A 24,075-nucleotide genomic window follows, 5' to 3' on the forward strand; every position below is an offset into this window, starting at 1 on the left:
CTCCTTTGGTGTGCTGAAGGGGAGATGGCATGTTGAGCCACTGCACTGCTTCCCAGGAAGTAGCAATGTCAAGATGGGCTCCACTGATGGCTGCGATATGTGCTGCTAGCCAAAATATGTACCCCGTGTCACCCCTGTTCCATTCTATTTCTGTACGGTTTGTACTTGTTACCTACCTGGTTGGTTCAGCCACTTGTTGATTGCACCAGCCACTTAGTGATTGCACCTGGCTGGCGCAATCACCAAGTGGTGCAACTGAATGGCTGCCTGGGTAACGTACTGCCCAGTAAATATATTTTCCTCATGGAGATACATCTAGTGCATATCTGTACATGTCCTATCTGTACTGTTTTATTGTCTACCTATTTGGTTGTTGCAATCACCAAGTGGTGCCACTGAATTGCTGCCTGGGTGCTGTACAGCTCATTAAATATATGTTCCCCATGTCATTGTCCCCCCATCAGGATACATCTAGTGCATAACTCTATGTGTGATATATCTGTACTGTCACTGTTTATTTGTTCCCTCCCTGGCTGTTGCATAGCAATCCAAATCTAATTCCTAGTATACATAAGTATACTTGGCCAATGAAGCTGATTCTGATTCTAGTTTTTAGGTATGTAGATCTGATTCCTTTTTAAGATGGGTTGCAGCTATGGGTTGGGTCTAAGTGCCAATACTAATGATGGTGGCTGCAGACCTAAAACTTTGCATGAAAATCAGGCAATCAATCAAAAATTGGACAGTTTAAAATCTTTGGTTTCCTCCTCTCATTCACAGTTGTCGAAGATTTTGTGAATGATGACATCAGATTCTGGGCTTTTCCCCACACTGTAGCTAATTCCAGGCCGTAACACAGAGATATAATGCTGCATAAGTGTCACTTAGCTTGGTGCTCATTAGTTTTATTTAACATGCACTTATACAGCTCTTCACAATAAAGAATAAACTCAGAAACAAAAGTGGACTTCACGAAACAGAAATAGAGTTTATAGGGCCATACATGCAAAACTACAGACTATAGTATAGAAAATCAGAGTTTAATACATAAGGTTAAGCACCACATTTTGCATTTTGAGCCCCCACATATGCAAAGGACTTAATTATGGCTATGTGATCCAATCACAGCATATTATTAGTTTGGAGAGTATTGAACCAGCAATGCACGCAAGTAAAATGTATTAGTAAGTAATACTACAGATGTGTACTGACCACTTTGTTTTGTTTTGGAATTGGTTCTAAGTCATAGTGTTTTGGTTTTGATAAAACCACCCTTAAGTGTTTTGGTGATTTAGAAATCAATAAGAAATCAGTAATCATTGATATACAATAAATATAGCTAAAAAATGTAAAATTTCCAGTTCAAAACCCAACATTAGGATTTTTAATCTGAATTTTGAACCACAGGAATGCAATTTGGATCTAACCTTCAAGGGAGATCTGAACAAGTTTATGGTTTGGACCAACAAAATTTAGGTGGATTTGGATTTCTGGAGAACCGAACCGCACATCTCTAATTAATACATTTGTGCTCCAGGAAATGAAAGGAAAACATGCACTGTCAGTGGTCCCGCAGGTCCAGATGTGAGAAATACTTAGTTAGACTTTGCTTGTGGAGAACAAATCTTCATATGAGGGCGGAGCTCCTGATTCCTCAAGTGCTATAGAAGAAACAGAGTTCTCTGAGATCTCATGTGGAGTCCATGTTTGGGAATGAAGACATCGTGAAGAACCTGTTCCTGCAAAAAAAAAAATATTTATTGTAGACAAGGACAACATTGAAAGAATGTGTGCACCTCCTACTCTACAGTATGGCCCTTATTCAGATCTGATCGCAGTACAAATATGTTCTCAAAATAGGCAAAACCATGTGCAATGTAGGTGGGGCAGATGTAACATGTATATCGAGAGTTAAATTTGGGTAGGGTGTATTGAAACAGAAATCTAAATTGCAGTGTAAACATGTATGCAGCCAGTATTAGAGAGAGTAAGATTTGTGTGAGTTATTTTGTTTCTGTGTTGAGTAAATACTGGCTGCATTATTTTTACACTGCAATTTAGATTTCAGTTTCAAAACACCCCACCCAAATTTAACTCTCTCTGCACATGTTACATCTGCCCCACCTGCAGTGCACATGCTTTTGCCCATTTTGAGAACAAATCTGTACAGCAAACAGATCTGAATAAGGTCCTATGTATATAAATCCAAAATGATACCCCAAAATGAAAATCCAGTACTGAGTGAAATGCCATGATTTAAACGATATCTAAATGCTAGACAGATAGTAAGGTTGACACCAGATGGTTCACAGGGTCTAAAGGTCGATGGGCAAAAAGGTTGACAGTTAAATGGTCAACATTGGCTGAAGTCAATAAGGTCAAAAGTTTGACATAGTCAAAATGTCAACACACAAATGTTGACATGTTTTCTCAGATTTTTTTTTATTATTTTAGGGTTAGGGGTTATTGTTAGGATTACACACTTGGAGAAGGGTTAGGGTTAGTCTGCTAGAGGGGCCAGTTAGAGTTTAGGCAATTTGCAAAGTGTTAGCATTAAGCTGCAAAATAGGACAGTTAGGGTTAGGTACTAGCTAGGGTGAGGATTAGGGTTATGCACCAGGGGGAAGGTTATGAGTAGGGTAAATAACAAAATAAAAAGGTGTTGACCATTAGCCCTAAAATTAAGCCATAATTTTAAGAATTAGAATTAAAATTAACCCTGGAATGTCTGTGTGTCTGTGAACATGTGGTAGGGAATATAGCTTGTAAGCTCTACTGGGGCAGGGACTAATGTAAATGTTAAAATAATTTCTGTACAGCGCCGCAGAATATGTGTGCGCTATATAATAAACTGTAAATAAATAATAATAATAATAATAAATAAATTAGCATTTTGACCTTTTGACCCTTAGTCTATGTCGACCATTTATCTGTAGACCTTTTGAACCTTTTGACTTTTTAATACTGTCGACCTTCTGGTGACAATTTATTTGACTGTTAATTCATTACTAAATCCTTAAATTTCCCATTTAAAAATGAATCCAAAACATAACTTATCTGGAGCGAGACAATCCACCTAATCCACAGAGATCTCGGATGTCTACCTTAGGGCGGGATATATTGAGCTGAAAATGCGGTAAAACCTCTGTTTTACCGCATTTTCCTATGTACTAAAACCATGCCACCACGTTACCGCAGGGCAGGGTATCGCCACCTACGGGCTTCTATCGCCACCCGACGCCAGCCGGACGCTAACCCGCCGCCTCCGCCAACCCCCCTCTCCCACTTCCTCTGGCTTACCTTACCTGGACCTGGAAGGTAAACCCCCTCCTCCCCTAGTAAAGCAGCTGGACATCCTTCCGGCTGCAGGAGGGAGGAGAAGGCGCCGGGGACAGCCTGCTTAGCTGTCCCCAGTGTAGGGGAGAAGGAGGCGCCCAGGAGGTGACGGAGACCCCCCCGCACACCACATTACATGTATCGCGGGGGATCTCCGTCAACGCACCGCGATGCCAGCCACATATGTTAGTACATATGCGCTGTCATCGCAGCGGCTGGGCGGCGATGTATATTAATACATCCCGCCCTTAGTTTGATATTATTCATACTCCCACAGGCTGATTTTACTTGGAGGCACTGTGTAGTCCCTGGTGGGCATACTTTACCAGTTCAGGATAACTACCAGGCTACAGCTGAATAATGTATTGAATTCATAATTTATTTTTGGTTATGCTTAAATTTGTGTATAATGTAAGTAGTGTGTAAGCTAAGTAAGTTACTTCACATATACAGTAGAAAGTAAAACGTGCAGCTGAATGAATGTAAATAAACCAATAATTGTTGAAAATGTACAGTGATTGATACTTAATTTGTATATGTCTATTTTACCAGTCTGTTTACCAAATAAAGAATCCAAACTGCTCAGAGTGAAAACTGTGAGTGTTCTTTTGCTACTATTTCTTGCTTGTTTCTTCCGCCAGCACTGGAGGCAGCAAATGGCCCCACAACGTAACATCAGGATTACTAGAAGGAGCAGGAAGACCCTGGAAAAGAAGAGAGGCTTTCTTGAGGCATCAAACAGAGTGTTGTATATGTTACAGTCATATTACAATTTTTTTGCACAGTAATACAATGCATCAACTCAGGGGCGTAGCTAAGGGTTCATGGGCCCTGGTGCGAAAGGTCAGCTTGGGGCCCCCCTACATACAACAAAATTAAAATCTCGGTCTGTTTATATTTTAATACATCAAGTATATTATGTTAATAATAGAACTAACATTTAAACATAAGATAGTAGTTTATTTAAATAAAATATTAAAAGAACAAAGATGATAAAACTGGAGAGGCCCAGGTCTCTAGACTTCCCTGGTAATGTATGATTGCCATCACCTGTGGGGAGCTAGGTAAAGGTGTTTCACTACAGGTGATGGCAATCATACATTACCAGGGAAGCCCAGGAACAGAGCATCTTCTCCCGCATGGAGAGGGTCAGAGGAAGGCATGTATGGTGAGGAGGGAGCTGGGGACAGAACAGAAGCCGAAGGTGAGGGACGGGTGGGTGGAACAGGGGACAAGGCGGCGGTTGAGGGGAGGGGGTGGGGGGGGCAGGGCCGGGGACGGAGCGGCGGGAGAGGGAGGGGAGCATGACTCAGACTCACCTTGTACGTAAACGCGCCACAGAATAAGTTCAAATATAGGGGGTGTGCTCTTTTGTGTGTAGGGCGGGGCTCAGAGACGGCCGTTGCACGGCGGAGGGGGCGGAAACATGTAGTACGCACTCGCAGCGGCCGTTGCCTAGCAAACATACTGGGCTCCGTGCAGTGACGTTGCCGCGCAAAGGAGCGTGCTTCTGTACAGTTACGTCGCCGCGCACAGGGGCGTCGTTTAGTAGTGACGTCTTTGGTGAGAAGTGTGTTTACGCTCAGCTGCCCTATTATAGTGGCGGGGGTTACAGTGGCGGGGGTTGGGCCCCCCTGGCTCAGGGGCCCGGTCGCAGGTGCGACCGCTGCGACCCCTGTAGCTACGCCACTGCATCAACTCTTCCTGCTGTTTTTATCACATCAACCCAAAATTACCAACAGTAAGGTGGTCAAGAATGGACTAAGATTTCATATATGAGAGATGGAGTGAAATATGCTGAGTCCTCCCAGTAAAGAAAGCTAAGCAATCCTAGAGTCTCAGTGGATAGAGTCTCCCAAAATGGTGTGTATTAGCATCAAGTGTATGATTATAATTTTAAACAGTGTGAACACAAAGTATAATTTAGTTTGTGTGTGTTTCTGTGTGTCTGTGTATCTGATGGTGATGGTTTCCACCCTATTATTGCTTTCAATAGGGTCATAGTCATACCACTTAATAAATATCCTTGACCTTTAAACGTATGCAGTTGTTGTCCATGTTTTTATTTTAAGAATAAGGTGTCCGTGTGATTTATTTCTAGGGGTAATTTAGAGTTAAGTTAAGGTAAATGTCAATCTTGATGATTGAATAGGCGCCTTACAGCACATCAGGAACCATTGCATTCTGGTGGACTTTATGAAATATAGAATATCTATCCTTTTTTATTAATGCCTATTTCCATATAGATTGTAAACTTGCAAGCAGGATCATCATACTGTACCTTTGATTTTCTGTAAATACCCAGTTGGTTTTATCATTGTCTCCTATTGTAAAGCACAACGGAATATGCTGCGCTTTATAAGAAACTGTTAATAAATACTGTAAATATTTTGACATTTCAGACAGGTTGGAATGACAAAATTAATATTAAGCCAGTGTGTACACTTGATGTATGGAAGGGTGACAGGAGACATCACTAACAAGGAACAAGCTGCTGAATGTAGTATAACAAGCCAATCCCTTCTGTCGCTGCTGATCTCACAGTGTACACACATCATTTAGTGTCTGTCCATCTTAAGCCAGACGCTCATTCTCTCCTTTGACAAAACTATGGGGCCCATTTATCAATAAGTTTTAGCTATTTAAAACTCCTTGCATATGATAAATGGTGCTTCAGGCAATCTACTCCCAGCTGTCATGTGTTTGAAAAATTACAGTTGGGAGCTGAATGACTGGAGCGCCATTTGTCATATGGGAGGAGTTTTAAATAGCTAAAACCTGTTGATAAATGGGCCCTTATATATATATATATATATATATATATATATATACATTTAGAAAGTCCCAGAAGCAGGGACAGGCTGGGCCGGGGGGCAGGGTGCCATCTGCCCCCCAGGCCGCTCTGGCAGGTGTGCTGCGGGCCACGCCGTCGCGGCCGTTTCCGAGGCCGCATTGCCGTTTTTTTTTTTTTTACTGCCGGCGGCCATGTTCCTGTGGTTTTTTAAATGATGTCTGCGGCCACAGGAACATGGCCGCCGGCCTCCACGGCTACGTGGAGGAGGGCTCCGGCCGGCAGCCTGTTCCCTCTTATCCCCAGTGGCAGTCGGCAGACGCTGGGTGCGGTGGGGACGTCATGACGTTGACGCCTCCCACCCACGCGTCTGCACTCAGAGGGCGGTATTCAATGAGCCTGATTCGCCATGTTTTTATGGCGAATTTGTGCTGTTTGGCGAATTTTTGACAAAAACGGTGAATCACCCTATTCAATGACCACATGGCGAATACATTTGAAGGTTTTTTTCGCCATGATTTACCGAGTAGCAATCGCTATCTTTTTATGGAGAAGTGGAATGTGAACTTTTAAAATAAAGTGTTTTGTTTTTTACATTTGGGGTCTAAAAATCAGGAATTTTATTCTGAGGAGGGGCATGCTACTTTTATTCATGTGCTGTAAGCACATGAATATATATTTAATTTAAATTTTTTTTTTTTTTTTACACAGCAGCCAGCAGGGGGCGCCGGAGCCGAGCCGCTCATTACATATTCATATATTCACTGCACCCGATTGTTACGATCGAGTATAGTGAATATACGCGGCCCCCTGCTGGCACCCCCGGGGGGCAGCCTGTGCTGCCTGGCACCCGGGGAGCCCACCTGCCCCCCACAAACGTTCAGGGGCAGGCAGAGAGACTTCCATCTCTCTGCCTGGCACCCTCCTCAGGCTCCCTGCGGCATTCGCCGCAGGAGCTCATATTCGCCTGTCAGGGGCAGCGAGCCCCTGACACGTTGAATACCGGAGCCCGCTGGCTCCGGAACGTGGCGAATGTGCAGCGAATCCTAAAAAGGATTCGCTGCACCTCGCAGGTATTCACATTGAATACCGCCCACTGACTGGAGGAAGGCTGGGGCCGCCCGCAGAACAACTCGTGGGGGACGCTTCAGGAGGCCGCAGAGAGGGGAACAGAAATTTGTGGAGCCGCAGCAGTACAGGAGGAGCCTGGTCGAGGATAAAACACAGGACAGTAGTAAGTTAACATGATCTAAAACAACATATCTGCTGTGCTGTTTAATGTATAATAATAATAATGCAATGACACCACAGGCTGCTCCACCTGTATAATAATTTGTGTCATGGCATTACTATTAATAATAGTAATGCCATGACACAAATTATTATACAGGAGGAGCAGCCTGTGGTGTCATGGCATTACTTTTATATTATACAGGTGGAGCAGCCTGTGGTGTCATTATTATTGTACAGGGGGAGCAGCCTGTGGTGTCATGGCATTATGCCATGACACCACAGGCTGCTCCCTCTGCATAATAATAATGCCATGACACCACAGGCTGCTCCCCCTGTATAATATAAAAGTAATGCCATGACACCACAGGCTGCTCCCTCTGTATAATAATAATGCAATGACGCCACAGGCTGCTCCCCCTGTATAATAATTTGTGTCATGGCATTACAATTGTTATATTATACAGCGGGAGCAGCCTGTGGTGTCTTTGCATTATTATTATACAGCGGGAGCAGCCTGTGGTGTCATTGCATTATACAGCGGGAGCAGCCTGTGGTGTCATTGCATTATTATTATTATACAGAGGGAGCAGCCTGTTGTGTCATGGCATTACTTTTATATTATACAGGGGGAGCAACCTGTGGTGTCATAATTATTATTGTACAGGGGGAGCAGCCTGTGGTGTCATGGCATTATGTTATGCATTGTGTGTAAAGGGAGAGGCAGTGGGTGGTCAGGGTACAATCACAATGTCCTGCGGAAAACAGGGGGCATGTACCTTAGTGGGGGCGGAAACCTTTGTGCTTTCTGTGTGTGAGCTGCCTTTAATTTACAGACAGTGGTGAATGGGGATAAATGTACAGCGGTCTATTAACTAGCAGCAGTATATGTCTGTAATCAATAGTGCTGATAGGTGGCTGGACTCTTCTATCAACTGGCACAGAAAAGGTCAGTCCTGCAGCCCTAAGGTAAGGGGCAGGTCCCTCAGGTAGTGGGGTCGTCCCTGCTCTCTGCACTGGGCCATTCATCTGATATTGCTCAAAATGGTCTGCGGGGGGCCCAGTGGATAACTCATTGCTGGTTTGGGAAGAAATGAGCCTCTTAGTCCTCAGGGGCCCCGGTGCACCTGTTGCACTAATGGTTGTTCAAAGGTCAAAGGATGAGAGACTGAGAGCTACAGATGAAGCGGCCTTCATCTTTGCAGGGGCTGGAGGTGGATTTGCCACGTGCCAGCCTCCGCCAGCCATCGGAAGGGGACATGCGCGCATGAGACACGCGTGCTCCCCTTACAGCGGGGCTCTCCCGAGTTCCCACCACCTCACCACCGGTCCCCACTCAGTCCCCCCCCCCTCCCTGCTCCCCCCCATAGCCCTGCTCATCTCACTGAAGCGGAAACGGGCATGGTTCCCATCCCCCACCGACGGGAAATTGGGACACGTGTGTGTGTGGGATGCTTGTGCGTCCCAGTCAGATGTAGAGCCGCTTGCCAGTAGGGGGCGGTCTGGCGAGCCCCGGCACTGGATGAACGGCGCTACATCTGTATGTCCCGACCAATACAGCAGAGGCTGTGATACACGCTAACCGAATATTATACTACAGGTTGAAACCATGGTTTCCAGTATGTACTTTTTGGGGGGCTAAAAGTACTATGGGGGCACAGCTGTAACAGCACAGCTGGGGACATGATATATAACTGACACAATTTGGCATACAGTAGGTGCCGATTTATGTTTTTGCTGGTGGGTGCTCAAGCCAAAAATATAGGGGAGTGGTCATGGCCACAAAATAATACCAATTTATATTACGCAGCACAGTTGTCTACAATATTCAAATTACGGCAGCAGAGTTCCCCTTTGGACATGAACACCATATCGGTGCACCACGTCCCTTCGCATAGCTCACTGCACTCGCCTTGCTTCTAGAACGGTGCCTCGCTATGCTCAGCACACTATTCTATTCTCCCTCCACGCCGTAGTGGCATGAAATTCTGCCTGTCGGCACATGTCGACTCCAACAAAAAGTGAAAAACCCATGTCGGCCTTTTGACTGTTGTCCTAGACAATGTTGACCTAATGTTTGTGCCGCCCTTTTAACCATGTCGACTTTAAGCATGTCGACCTAATTCAAGTGTCGAGCCATGTCAACCTTCAGTGGTCAATCCAATGCATGTCTACCTTTTGTGTGTCAACCCAATGACCGAATACCTCAACTATTCCCTCTCCTTTATTTTCTCAGTTCTGAGAGTGTCAACAAGTGTTTGCAAGGATTTAGCGAAAATGTCATAGAAGTACTGTTTTCTACAACCTTTGATCTGACATATTTGGTGGCATGTGTATTTTTGGCTTTAAAAGACGTGGGGTGTAATGTAATAGGATGAGCGATTCAGAAAGTCAGAGATTTGGTCAGAAATCTCCAGGTTTTTTAAAGCGGCAATCATTTACACTGCAAAACCAGTTTGCTTTTTCAGTGTAAATGATTGCCGCTTTAAAAAAACTGGAGATTTCTTCCCAAATCTATCACTTTCTGAATCCCTCAGCATATAAAATTTCACTTTTGATGTTTAAAAATAAGAGCGCTTGTATGTGTGACTGTAATCCACACCCTTACCTTATTTTTATGCAACTTGTGCATATTTTTTGTAACAGTAATAAGGGCACATAATCTTCCAAATACAAAACGAAATGCTCTCTATATTGTCACAATCACATATCTGCGGATATAAGTGTTTAGTCCACAAATGTATGATTGTAACCTCTGAAGGCATACAGTAGCTGTCACAAATTACCTTCTCGGACTACAATCGTATTTCTCCAGATGCCTGTATATTTTAGTCATGAAGAATAAAAAAAAAAAAAATTCTTTTGATTTGTATACTTACCAAACATACCATACATTGAGGGGCTGTTCAGTATAACTGACACATCTATAAGTTAAAACAAATGATGTATGAATAAGGCACAGGAGAAAGGTCACTTAGAAGTTGAAATATAATATACTCTAATAGATACTTACATTTCAGTGAAGTCGCACACATTGGAGCATGATCGCTGTAAACACAAAAATGTTTCAATGTATAAGAAACATATATATATATGTATATATATATATATATATATATATATATATATATATATATATATATATATATATATATATATATATATATATATTATCTCCAGAAGAGCCGCACACTTTATAGGTGAATTTCTGGGTGCTGCGTCCCATAAAAATTATACAGCACTAATCCCATCAACAAAAAGCATCCAGGAATGAGAGACCAGCACACCACCAGTTAAACATCCATTTGTATTGAAAGGACAGTCAACCCAAAAACCAAGGCATTTCAATGCAGTAACAGAAAAAGCAATTCAATGCTTGTACTTATCATTTTCTGCAATCACGGGGCAGCCCTATGATAATAAGCCCCATTTGGCCCGACAGCTGTTTCGGTGTAGGTACATGAGGAAGGTGTACCTACGTGCCCATGAGGAAGGTGTACCTACACCGAAACAGCTGTCGGGCCAAATGGGGCTTATTATCATAGGGCTGCCTCGTGATTGCAGAAAATGATAAGTACAAGCATTGAATTGCTTTTTCTGTTACTGCATTGAAATGCCTTGGTTTTTGGATTGACTGTCCTTTCAATACAAATGGATGTTTAACTGGTGGTGTGCTGGTCTCTCATTCCTGGATGCTTTTTGTTGATGGGATTAGTGCTATATATATATATATATATATATATATATATATATATATATATATATAGTCACATTTGGTGTACTGTAGGAGTCTGTCTTAGGGTGTAGCAAAACTGACTTTTCCTGGAAATTGAATAGTGAGTGGCAGATGCTCAATCCAGGAAACACAGGTCGGGCAAGTGAGAGCAGCCCGCATCTCATATAACAGTGATGGACAATCATTGATAGCAATCATCTGTGCAACTGCACTTGACCAGTTGTTAGCCATGAAAGTTCTGCAGTGGAAAGAATGCTGTAGCAGCCTTGGCTAGATGAAGCATACTTGCCTACTTTTGAAAACTAGTTTCAGGGAGATTATAGTTAGTAGTAGAATTTTGCACATTGAGCGGGCATGTCATTCTCCACCCAAAGGGCGCGTCTAGTTCCATATATGGAGAGATTGTGAAAAGAGATTGTGAACGTGGCACCTAGAAGCCTGGGTGTGTACTGCTACATATGAAAGGAATCTTTTTAACCCCTTCCTGACACAGCCAGTTTTTGCCTTCCTGACAGAGCCCTTTTTTTCAAATCTGACATGTATCACTTAAGTGGGGATAACTTTTTTTTGCTTTTACTTATCCCAGTGATTTTGAGATTGTTTTCTCGTGACACATTGTACTTCAAATTAGTGGTAAATTTGGGTCTGTGTTTTTTTGTGAAAAATACCAAAATGTCGTAAAAAAATGGAAAATGTAGCAATTTGCAAAATGTTAAATTTTCTGCTTGTGAGACAAATAATCATACCACTCAAAATAGTTAATAACTAACATAGACCATATGTCTACTTTATGTTTCCATCATTATTTCAACTTCCTTTTAATTTTTTTGGACACTAGGAGGCTTACAATATGAATAGCAAATTCTCAAATTTTCAAGAAAATTTCAAACACTGATTTTTTTAGGGACCAGTTCAGTTCTGATGTGACTTTGAGGGACTTGTATGTGAGACACCCCCATAAATGATGCCATTTCAAAAACTGCACCCCTCACAGTATTCAAAACAGCATTTTGGAAGTTTGTTAACCCTTTAGGTGTTTCACAGGAATTAAAACAAAGTGTAGGTGAAATTTCAAAATTTCATTTTTTTTGCAGATTTGCAATTTTAATACATTTTTCTAAGGAACACAGTAGATTTTACTAGAGAAATGTGACTAAAAATTGATTCCCCCAATTCTTTTGTTTTCATAAATATCCTATATGTGGCCCTAGTGTGCACATTGACCAAACCACAGGCTTCATAATAGAAGGAGCACCTACTTGATTTTGGAGCCTCCTTTTTATGAGATTATTTTTTAGGCACCATGTAGGTTTCTAGGCACCATAAGATGCTAAAATTTAGGAACCCCCCCACAAGTGACCCCATTTTGCAAACTACACCCCTCAGGGAATTCATCTAGGGGTATAGTGTACATTTCAAACCCCCAGGGGTTTCACCAATTGTGGTACAACTGGGCAGTGAAAATGAAAAATTAAATTTTTTACACAAAAATGCAGTTCTGGCTCAAAATTTTTCATTTTCACAATGAATGAAGGAGACAAAGCACCCCAAAATCTGTGCCCCAATTTCTCCTGAGTACGGCAATGCCTCACATGTGACCAAAAAATACCATTTGGGTGCATGGCAGGACTCAGAAGGGAAGGAGTGATTTTTGGATTTTGCAGCTCAGATTCTGGTGGAATGTTGGTGGGTGCTATGTCGCATTAGCAAGACCCCCCAAGCACCAATACAGTGGAACCCCCCCACAAGTGACCCCATTTTGCAAACTACACCCCTCAGGGAATTCATCTAGGGGTATAGTGTACATTTCAAACCCCCAGGGGTTTCACCAATTTTGATACAACTGGGCAGTGAAAATGAAAAATTACATTTTTTTACACAAAAATGCAGTTCTGGCTCAAAATTTTTCATTTTCAGAAGGTATGAAGGAGAAAAAGCACCCCAAAATCTGTGCCCAAATTTCTCCCGAGTACGGCAATGCCTCACATGTGACCAAAAAATACCATTTGGGTGCATGGCAGGACTCAGAAGGGAAGGAGTGATTTTTGGATTTTGCAGCTCAGATTCTGGTGGAATGTTGGTGGGTGCTATGTCGCATTAGCAAGACCCCCCAAGCACCAATACAGTGGAACCCCCCCACAAGTGACCCCATTTTGCAAACTAATCCCCTCAGGGAATTCATCTAGGGGTATAGTGTACATTTCAAACCCCCAGGGGTTTCACCAATTTTGATACAACTGGGCTGTGCAAATGAAAAATTAAATTTTTTACACAAAAATGCAGTTCTGGCTCAAAATTTTTCATTTTCACAAGGAATGAAGGAGAAAAAGCACCCCAAAATCTGTGCCCCAATTTCTCCCGAGTACGGCAATGTCTCACATGTGACCAAAAAATACCATTTAGGTGCATGGCAGGACTCAGAAGGGAAGGAGCGATTTTTGGATTTTGCAGCACAGATTCTGGTGGAATGTTGGTGGGTGCTATGTCGCATTAGCAAGACCCCCAAAACACCAATACAGTGGAACCCCCCCACAAGTGACCCCATTTTGCAAACTACACCCCTCAGGGAATTCATCTAGGGGTATAGTGTACATTTCAAACCCCAAGGGGTTTCACCAATTTTGATACAACTGGGCAGTGAAAATGAAAAATTAAATTTTTTTACACAAAAATGCAGTTCTGGCTCAAAATTTTTCATTTTCCCAAGGAATGAAGGAGAAAAAGCTCCCCAAAATCTGTGCCCCAATTTCTCCCGAGTACGGCAATGTCTCACATGTGACCAAAAAATACCATTTGGGTGCATGGCAGGACTCAGAAGGGAAGGAGTGATTTTTGGATTTTGCAGCACAGATTCTGGTGGAATGTTGGTGGGTGCTATGTCGCATTAGCAAGATCCCCAAAGCACCAATACAGTGGAAGCCCCCCACAAGTGACCCCATTTTGCAAACTACACCCCTCAGGGAATTCATCTAGGGGTATAGTGTACATTTCAAACCCCCAGGGGTTTCACCAATTTTGATACAACTGGGCTGTGCAAATGAAAAATTACATTTTTTACACAAAAATGCAGTTCTGGCTCAAAATTTTTCATTTTCACAAGGAATGAAGGAGAAAAAGCACCCCAAAATCTGTGCCCCAATTTCTCCCGAGTACGGCAATGTCTCAAATGTGACCAAAAAATACCATTTGGGTGCATGGCAGGACTCAGAAGGGAAGGAGTGATTTTTGGATTTTGCAGCACAGATTCTGGTGGAATGTTGGTGGGTGCTATGTCGCATTAGCAAGACCCCCAAAACACCAATACAGTGGAACCCCCCCACAAGTGACCCCATTTTGCAAACTACACCCCTCAGGGAATTCATCTAGGGGTATAGTGTACATTTCAAACCCCCAGGGGTTTCACCAATTTTGATACAACTGGGCAGTGAAAATGAAAAATTACATTGTTTTACACAAAAATGCAGTTCTGGCTCAAAATTTTTCATTTTCAGAAGGTATGAAGGAGAAAAAGCACCCCAAAATCTGTGCCCCAATTTCTCCCGAGTACGGCAATGCCTCATGTGTGACCAAAAAGTGGCAGGACTCAGAAGGGAAGGAGTGATATTTGGATTTTGCAGCACAGATTCTGGTGGAATGTTGGTGGGTGCTATGTCGCATTAGCAAGACCCCCAAAGCACCAATACAGTGGAACCCCCCCACAAGTGACCCCATTTTGCAAACTACACCCCTCAGGGAATTCATCTAGGGGTATAGTGTACATTTCAAACCCCCAGGGGTTTCACCAATTTTGATACAACTGGGCAGTGAAAATGAAAAATTACATTTTTTTACACAAAAATGTAGTTCTGGCTCAAAATTTTTCATTTTCAGAAGGTATGAAGGAGAAAAAGCACCCCAAAATCTGTGCCCCAATTTCTCCCGAGTACGGCAATGCCTCATGTGTGGGCAAAAAGTGGCAGGACTCAGAAGGGAAGGAGTGATATTTGGATTTTGCAGCACAGATTCTGGTGGAATGTTGGTGGGTGCTATGTCGCAATAGCAAGACCCCCAAAGCACCAATACAGTGGAACCCCCCCACAAGTGACCCCATTTTGCAAACTACACCCCTCAGGGAATTCATCTAGGGGTATAGTGTACATTTCAAACCCCCAGGGGTTTCACCAATTTTGATACAACTGGGCAGTGAAAATGAAAAATTACATTTTTTTACACAAAAATGCAGTTCTGGCTCAAAATTTTTCATTTTCAGAAGGTATGAAGGAGAAAAAGCACCCCAAAATCTGTGCCCCAATTTCTCCCGAGTACGGCAATGCCTCATGTGTGGGCAAAAAGTGGCAGGACTCAGAAGGGAAGGAGTGATATTTGGATTTTGCAGCACAGATTCTGGTGGAATGTTGGTGGGTGCTATGTCGCAATAGCAAGACCCCCAAAGCACCAATACAGTGGAACCCCCCCACAAGTGACCCCATTTTGCAAACTACACCCCTCAGGGAATTCATCTAGGGGTATAGTGTACATTTCAAACCCCCAGGGGTTTCACCAATTTTGATACAACTGGGCAGTGAAAATGAAAAATTAAATTTTTTTACACAAAAATGCAGTTCTGGCTCAAAATTTTTCATTTTTTTAGAAGGTATGAAGGAGAAAAAGCACCCCAAAATCTGTGCCCCAATTTCTCCCGAGTACGGCAATGCCTCATGTGTGACCAAAAAGTGGCAGGACTCAGAAGGGAAGGAGTGATATTTGGATTTTGCAGCACAGATTCTGGTGGAATGTTGGTGGGTGCTATGTCGCATTAGCAAGACCCCCAAAGCACCAATACAGTGGAACCCCCCCACAAGTGACCCCATTTTGCAAACTACACCCCTCAGGGAATTCATCTAGGGGTATAGTGTACATTTCAAACCCCCAGGGGTTTCACCAATTTTGATACAACTGGGCAGTGAAAATGAAAAATTACATTTTTTTACACAAAAATGCAGTTCTGGCTCAAAATTTTTCATTTTCAGAAGGTATGAAGGAGAAAAAGCACCCCAAAATCTGTGCCCCAATTTCTCCCGAGTACGGCAATGCCTCATGTGTGACCAAAAAGTGGCAGGACTCAGAAGGGAAGGAGTGATATTTGGATTTTGCAGCACAGATTCTGGTGGAATGTTGGTGGGTGCTATGTCGCATTAGCAAGACCCCCAAAGCACCAATACAGTGGAACCCCCCCACAAGTGACCCCATTTTGCAAACTACACCCCTCAGGGAATTCATCTAGGGGTATAGTGTACATTTCAAACCCCCAGGGGTTTCACCAATTTTGATACAACTGGGCAGTGAAAATGAAAAATTACATTTTTTACACAAAAATGCAGTTCTGGCTCAAAATTTTTCATTTTCAGAAGGTATGAAGGAGAAAAAGCACCCCAAAATCTGTGCCCCAATTTCTCCCGAGTATGGCAATGCCTCATATGTGACCAAAAAATACCAGTTGGGTGCATGGCAGGACTCAGAAGGGAAGGAGTGATTTTTGGATTTTGCAGCTCAGATTCTGGTGGAATGAATGGTGGGTGCTATGTGGCATTAGCAAGACCCCCGAAGCACGGTGAAATGATGAACCTAATAATCCATAGATGTGTGGTATATTTTAAAACACTCCTTTATACATAGGCCGGGTTTGTCGGGGCAAGTTTCACAGTGGAAAATAGTTTCCTTTCTTATTCCCTTTTTATAGCAAACTTTGCACCTTTTTTGTGTCCTGCCCTTTCTTGCAGTGGAGGGGATTTCGTTAGGAAAATGCTGCCCTGGTACAATACGGGGGCCAGTACTAGAAGTACTGGGGCCCTCTGCCTGCTGGTTCCCAAATATTAGGCCCTTTATGACTTCCTCTTGAAAGTGCATAAATGTCCCCCTGGTAGAACGGAATAGCACGTAAGCGTTATACAGTGCCATCTGGATGATATACACGGCCAGCTTCTTGTACCAGATTTTTGTTTTCCGCAGGGCACTGTACGGCTTCAGTACCTGATCTGAAAGATCCACTCTGCCCATGTACCTATTGTAATCTAGGATACAATTAGGTTTTGAGGTGTGGGTACTGGTACCTCGTACAGGGATGGAGGTGGTACTGTCTCCATGAATTGTTGTCAGTATAAGGACATCCCTCTTGTCCTTATATTTGACCAACAACATATTTTCGGTGCATATTCCCCTGCTTTCACCCCTTCTCATTACTTGGGCAATGTGCGTTTTTGGGAGGCCTCTTTGGTTCTTACGCACAGTACCGCAAGCTGCTATACCTCTTGAACCAAGGGCCTTAAACAGGGGGATGCTAGTGTAAAAGTTATCCACATAGAGGTGATAACCTTTATCCAGGAAGGGGTGCACTAAATCCCAGACAATTTTTCCACTAACACCTACGAGGGAGGGGGGGCATTCTGGAGGTTCAATTCTTGAATCCTTCCCTTCATATACCCTAAACCTGTGGGTGTACCCTGAGGTGCTTTCACACAGCTTATACATTTTTATGCCATACCTTGCCCTCTTACTGGGAAGGTACTGGCGGAATTTAACCCTTCCTTTAAAATGTATAAGGGACTCGTCAATACAAATAAATTTTTCAGGGATGTACATCTCTGCAAATTTGGCACTGAAATGATCAATGACCGGCCTGACTTTGAATAGCCGGTCAAAGGTGGGATCATCTCTGGGTGGGCACAGTGTATTATCGGTGTAATGTAAAAATTTAAGGATTATCTCAAAACGAGCCCGAGTCATGGCCATACAGTAAAATGGGGTGCTGTACAGAACATCTGTACTCCAATATTGCCTAATTTCTGGCTTTTTTACTATGCCCATATGTAACACCAGACCCCAAAACGTCATCATCTCTACTGCATCTACAGGGGTCCACCTAGCAAATGATGATGTGGGGTTTTGAGCAATAAACTGCTGGGCATATAAATTAGTTTGGTCCACCATTAAATTTATAAAATCATCAGAGAAAAATAATTTGAAAAAGTCAATTTCTCTGAGACCTGCTGAATCAAATTGGATTCCTGGGATGGCCAAAAACTCAGGAACCTGGGGCTCAAAATTGTCTGGTGGTGGGGTCCATACGGGATCAATCATTTGGGGGGGTCTCAGCTGCTCTACGGGGGCGTCTTTGAGGGGGTCCCTCATCAGCAGAGGAGGAAGAGGAGCTTAAGGCGAATCCTTCAAATTCCCCGCTGGCATCACTGGCTGTGTCAGAGTCAGAGTCAGAGTCAAGCATGGCATATGCCTCCTCCGCTGAATACATTCTTCTGGATGACTGGGCTGACATTTGGGATGACATTTGGGATGACATTTGGGATGACATTTGGGATGCCATTTTTATTTTTGTGTTTCTGTAAGTGTAATGTTTCAACACGTGTATAGTGTAGGGGGGGTACAAACTTTATTTCAACACGGGGGGTATGTAGTGTGTAGTGTGTATGTAGTGCAGAAAAAAAAAATACTTTATACAGGAATTTGATCCCAATAAAAAAAAAAATAATTGAAGGGGTTAAAAAAAAAAAAAAAAGGTCCTGCGCCAAAAATTGAGCACAGATGTTGGTCAGTAACGTCCGTCACTGAACAGCGCTCAAAGGCAACAGGATACCCACAAAAACAACGTGGGTGTAAAAACACAAAAAAAAACAATTTTAAAAAAAATGCAGAAAAAAAATGATATCAACCTGTGCCAAAAATGCTGTTCAGTGATTGTACGTCACTGATCAGCGGCCACAGGACACCCAAAAAAGCAACGTGGGTGTAAAAACAATTTAAAAAAAATTTCCACAGCACTCTCCAAAAAAAAAAACAATTTAAAAAAACTGCAGAAAAAAAAATGATATCAACCCTGTGCCAAAAATCCTGTTCAGTGATTGTACGTCACTGATCAGCGCTCAGCGGCCACAGGACACCCACACAAGCAACGTGGGTGTAAAAACAAAACCCCACTGCACTCTCCCCAAAAAAAAAAAACTGCAGATCAGTGATGCAGTGATGCACCACTGATTAGCAGTGAGGGGCAGCAGACACACAACCTGACAGGGTATATATATAAAAAAAAAAACCTGGACCCCCAAAAAGTTGCTGATTAATTAATTAAAACTGACCAGCACAAAAGGGGGGGGGGGCAGCAGGGGGGGCAGCAGTCAGTTGCACACGCAGCACAACCTTTGGTGCAACTGACAGGTATATATATTAAAAAAAAAACCTGGACCCCCAAAAAGTTGCTGATCAGTTAATTAATCAGCACAATCAGCACAAAAGGGGGGGCAGCAGGGGGGGGGGGGGGCAGCAGTCAGTTGCACAGGCAGCACAACCTTTGCTGCAACTGACAGGTATATATATATAAAAAAACCTCTGCACCCCCAAAAAGTTGCTGATCACCTCAGATATAGTGATCAGCACAAAAGGGGGTGCAGCAGACACAAAATATAGCACTCTCTATCACTCTCTATCACTCTCTATCACGCTCTATCACTCTCTATCACTCTCTATCACTCTCTATCACTCTCTGCCACTATCTGTCCCTATCTCTCACGATCTGTGACTCTATGACACTGCTGCAGCAGCACACACAGAAGTCACAAGATCCAGGAAGTATCCAGCTGCTGGCAGCACGCTACCAGCGGTGATCAGCGGTGATCAGGTAAGTTTCAGGCAAGGATCAGGTATGTATCACGACAGATTGGCACGGTGACCGCTCTGCACGCAATTCCAGACCGGAATGGCGTCTGCAGCGCAGTCACCGTTAGTTTAAATCACGCGCCTTGGCTGTGATTGGTCCGTGGGTCCCACGGACCAATCACAGCCTTGGGGGCAGTTGGGGTGAGGTGTCGTCGTCACCGATGACCCCCTCATGCCCCCTGACGCCCGGCGGTGATTGACACCTGTGTTACCGAGCGTCTGATTCGCCAGTAACACAGGAAAACGCTGTGAATGGCTGTTCACACTGAACAGCCAATCACAGCGATCGCCGACGGGGGGGCGGCATCGCAGCCCCCTCTGGGCATGCAGGGACATGTCTGCTGTCAGGGACAGCAGACATCGTCCCTCTGTCACTGCGTCTCGAGACGCAGTGGCACTTTGAAGTCATGACGTATATATACGTCATGTGTCGGGAAGTACATCCCGGCCATGACGTATATATACGTCAAATGTCGGGAAGGGGTTAAATGGCTTATATCCAAATGTAGATTAGCCCCAAAGCAGTTAGTAAGAGCTACTATACTTGCTAAAGTGCTGGGAAATGGTGCTGATGATTCAATGTAAATGTATCTGTCTCTCATTCCTTTTTTCCTCAGAAAAATGTAATGTGGGCTAGGTGAAATGAGGGAGATTGCTAGACTAATGAGGGAGAGAGGGAGATTGCTGCTATGTCATGGAGTCTTCTGCAGAATGCAGGAGGGGAGTTAACTATGATGTAACAGTGTAATGTGGGCTAGGTGACATGAGGGAGATTGCTAGACTAATGAGGGAGAGAGGGAGATTGCTGCTATTTCAGGGAGTCTCCTGCAGAATGCAGGAGGGTAGGCAACTATGAGATGAAGCTGTCATTGTAACAGTAATAGACAATAGGAATTAGGCTGATTCTAATTGGGTGAGGCTGTCACATGTGACAGCTTCCATTGGCTGGAACCACATCAGAGAACACGGGACAGGGTCGGCTAGGGGTTGCAGCGTGACAGATACTGGGAACATGGGCTGGTCAAGACTGCAGCCCACCCACACAGAGGCTGCTGCTAGACTGACATGGTGGCGGGACTGGGAGTTCCTCTTCCTGACAGGCCAGAATCTATGTGGGTGGGGCTGAGGCAATGTAATTACTGTTTTATTTATCCTTTAGAACATTAGCTCTCACAAGCAGGGTCCTCTTCCCCCATGTGCTTTTCCTTCTCTTACTTACACCATCTTTAATGACATCAAAACTTGCTGTTTTCTGCCATTGTAATACTCATTTCAATGGCCTCTGCTGATGTAGCTATGTTTATGTACCCTGTACTTGACCTTTATTGTCTTCAACTGTAATGTACTGTTTCCTGTTTTGTTTATGTGTTTATGTACTCTGTAATTGGATTCTCTGGATCCCTTGTGGCGCCATATAAAAAAGTATAATAATAATTTCTTTCTGTTGGGAAGGTACCAGGATCTAGGAAATAAAGTACCTATAAAACAAATGTTTGACCCATCCTGATCACTGGTCCCTAACATAAATGTGGACCTGTTCCTCCCTGTTTGTAGTGGGGTTTAAGCCTGGGACTAAGCTATAATGTCTCAAGCCCATACACACAACACGAAGCAGGTGGCCGATATTGTCCACCAATATCGTTCAGTGATGTCACCAGGGCCGCTAAGCATGCAGCCATTTGCCTATTTTGCCAAGTTGTCCTGCATGTTTGGAAGACATCAATCATTGTTAACGACGTGCAGGAGTGCGCATCATTATGGATATTGAGCATAGACACTAGATGATATTGTGAACAATATTTATCAGAAGCTCCTTTCTGAGAGATACTGTTCACAATATTGTCTTGTGTGTATGGGGCTTTAACCCAGTGCCATTCTTATAAGAGATACCATTTTCCTCTGCTATACGCTAGGGGGTATAATTACTAATTATAAGTGACAATGTTGCCCATAGCAACCAATTAGATTATACTTTTCCTTTATCATCTTTACTTCTATAAACCTGCACTTTAATAAATATACCCTTGAGTGGGTTTAAGGCAGTGACATAAAGTCAATAAAAGATCATTACTAACTTTAAAATAAATCTGATTGCTTTAACTTAGAAAAAAAAATGTTTAGCAACAGAAAACTTAACTTAATCAATTAAGACAATTGGTTCACAGCGACAACAAGCACACTGCTGGTAAGATAATACACATGTACTACAAGTAGGTGACCAGGAACACAATCAATAATGGCATTAGTAATGAGAACAGTAATGCAAATGGACTTATACAATAGTACCGATCCATTCATAGGGAATAAAAACCCTGCCCTATGGCAGTGAAATGTTATATAACAGTGGAGTGCTTTAAAACCCCCAAAATAAAACACTTATATTTATGTAATATCTAATGTTTTGTTATTTTAAGAATCTAGAACTTTAAAATTGTACATTTCAAATTAAATAAATGTGGTAATAAATTAAAATACACTAAAGGTTGATCAATAATATTCATATATAATTAATCAATATAACTGATCAGTTCATAACTTCTGCAATATGGACAGACTTTTATCCACCTAATTAAAGACCAATTATAACATTTACGAACATTGCATAATGTGCTACCAGAAAAACGTATATTTGTGTGTGTGCGTACATATTGTTACCTTTATAGTAAGCTTTCCCTGTATAGAGCGTTATGTCGCATTTGTTTGGAGTGACACTTGTATTGACTGCTAATTATACAGATCATTTATACTGACAGCATGATTGAGGTCTGTTCGCAATAAGGCAACCATGCAATATATGCTGGATGGTACAGGGTTGCTCAGTGGGAGCATGGTGTCGTAGATGATCTGATGCTGCATCCTCAGATGTAGCAGCAGACCACACATGCACGTAGTAGGTGTCTACTTATACCAAAAAATGGGGATTATTCTGATTCACTCGGAAAGGCAAAATCATTCTAATGGACAAAACCATATACACTGCAGGTGGGGCTGATGTAACATGTGCAGAGAGAGTTAGATTTGGCTGGGGGGTGTACTTTAAACTGATATATATATATATATATATATATATATATATATATATTGCAGTGTAAAAATGAAGCAGCCAATATTTTCCCTGCACACAAACAATGAAACGCCCAATTCTTAACGCTCTGTGCACATGTTACATCAGCCCCACCTGCAGTGCACATGGTTTTGTCCATTAGAGAGTGATTGTGCCTTTCCGAGTGAATCAGAATAGCCTCCAATATGCGGCCAAGGAAGCAGCAGTTATGCTTTCATGAGTCTTCAACCTGTGGCCCTCCAGATGTTGTGAAACTACATGTTCCAACATGCATTGCCACAATATTTCCTATAACAGCATGCCAAAACCGTCAGGGCATGCTGGGACATGTAGTTTCACAACATCTGGAGGGCCACAGGTTGAAGACCTGTGCTTTATACAATCACACATGAATCATGCGTTGGGTGTGTAATAATAATAATAATAATAATAATAATAATAATAATAATAATAATAATAATAATACAGTAGTAGTAATAATAATAATAATGATAATAATAATAATAATAATATAATAATACAGTAGTAATAATAATAATAATAATAATAATAATAATACAGTAGTAATAATAATAATAATAATAATAATAATAATAAAAGTTATAATAAAATAATAATAATAATAATACAGTAATAATAATAAAATCATAATAATAATAATAATAATAATAATAATAATAATGATAATACAGTAATAATAATAATTGATGAAACACATAATTTAAGCACAGCATAGATACAACAGTAATTATTTGTAGACAAACTTGTACTGTGTTTTGTTCTGCTAAAATGCATCTTCAGTGTATGAGATGGCTTATGTGAATTTTCATTTTTCATAAAAAAATACAGAAATACAACATAAAAGTCTAGACCATAACAGTGACAGTATAACTGTCTCAGCAAAATCACCAGTTGCATATATTATTGTTTGTTTCCCTCTTTACATCAGTGGATGCAAACATAAAGTATATAACAGTGCATGACATTATCACATTCAAACTTGGCAAACTCTGCAAATGGATAGGAAAGTATAAATTGGTAATGTACATTTACATATTGTATATGATATTACCTGAGGAAAAGTAAAATAAACCATTCCACTTAAAGGGTTCAGGAAATAGGAGCTCACTGTTTTAAGCCTCATTATGAGTGTGAAAATTCCTATTTAGACGCTCACAGCTAGTCTCCTGCGCTTTTGAAGTCCTCTGCTCTGGC

At 42.3% G+C, this 24,075-nt stretch overlaps 1 protein-coding gene across 1 annotated transcript; it reads right to left on the bottom strand.

Moving 5' to 3' along the window:
* Positions 1-752: 752 nt before the first annotated feature.
* Positions 753-24,034, bottom strand: TMEM207 (transmembrane protein 207). The gene is made up of 5 exons (XM_083174735.1): positions 23,933-24,034; positions 10,371-10,405; positions 10,237-10,281; positions 3,898-4,040; positions 753-1,739 (listed from the first exon to the last, which is right to left on the bottom strand). Exons 1-5 carry the CDS (start codon positions 24,002-24,004, stop codon positions 1,600-1,602), a joined length of 435 nt encoding a protein of 144 aa, XP_083030861.1. The 5' UTR covers positions 24,005-24,034; the 3' UTR covers positions 753-1,599.
* Positions 24,035-24,075: the final 41 nt, after the last annotated feature.

This window comes from Crinia signifera, chromosome 3 (assembly GCF_055691185.1).
Source record: "Crinia signifera chromosome 3, ASM5569118v1, whole genome shotgun sequence".
Taxonomy (NCBI): domain Eukaryota; kingdom Metazoa; phylum Chordata; class Amphibia; order Anura; family Myobatrachidae; genus Crinia; species Crinia signifera.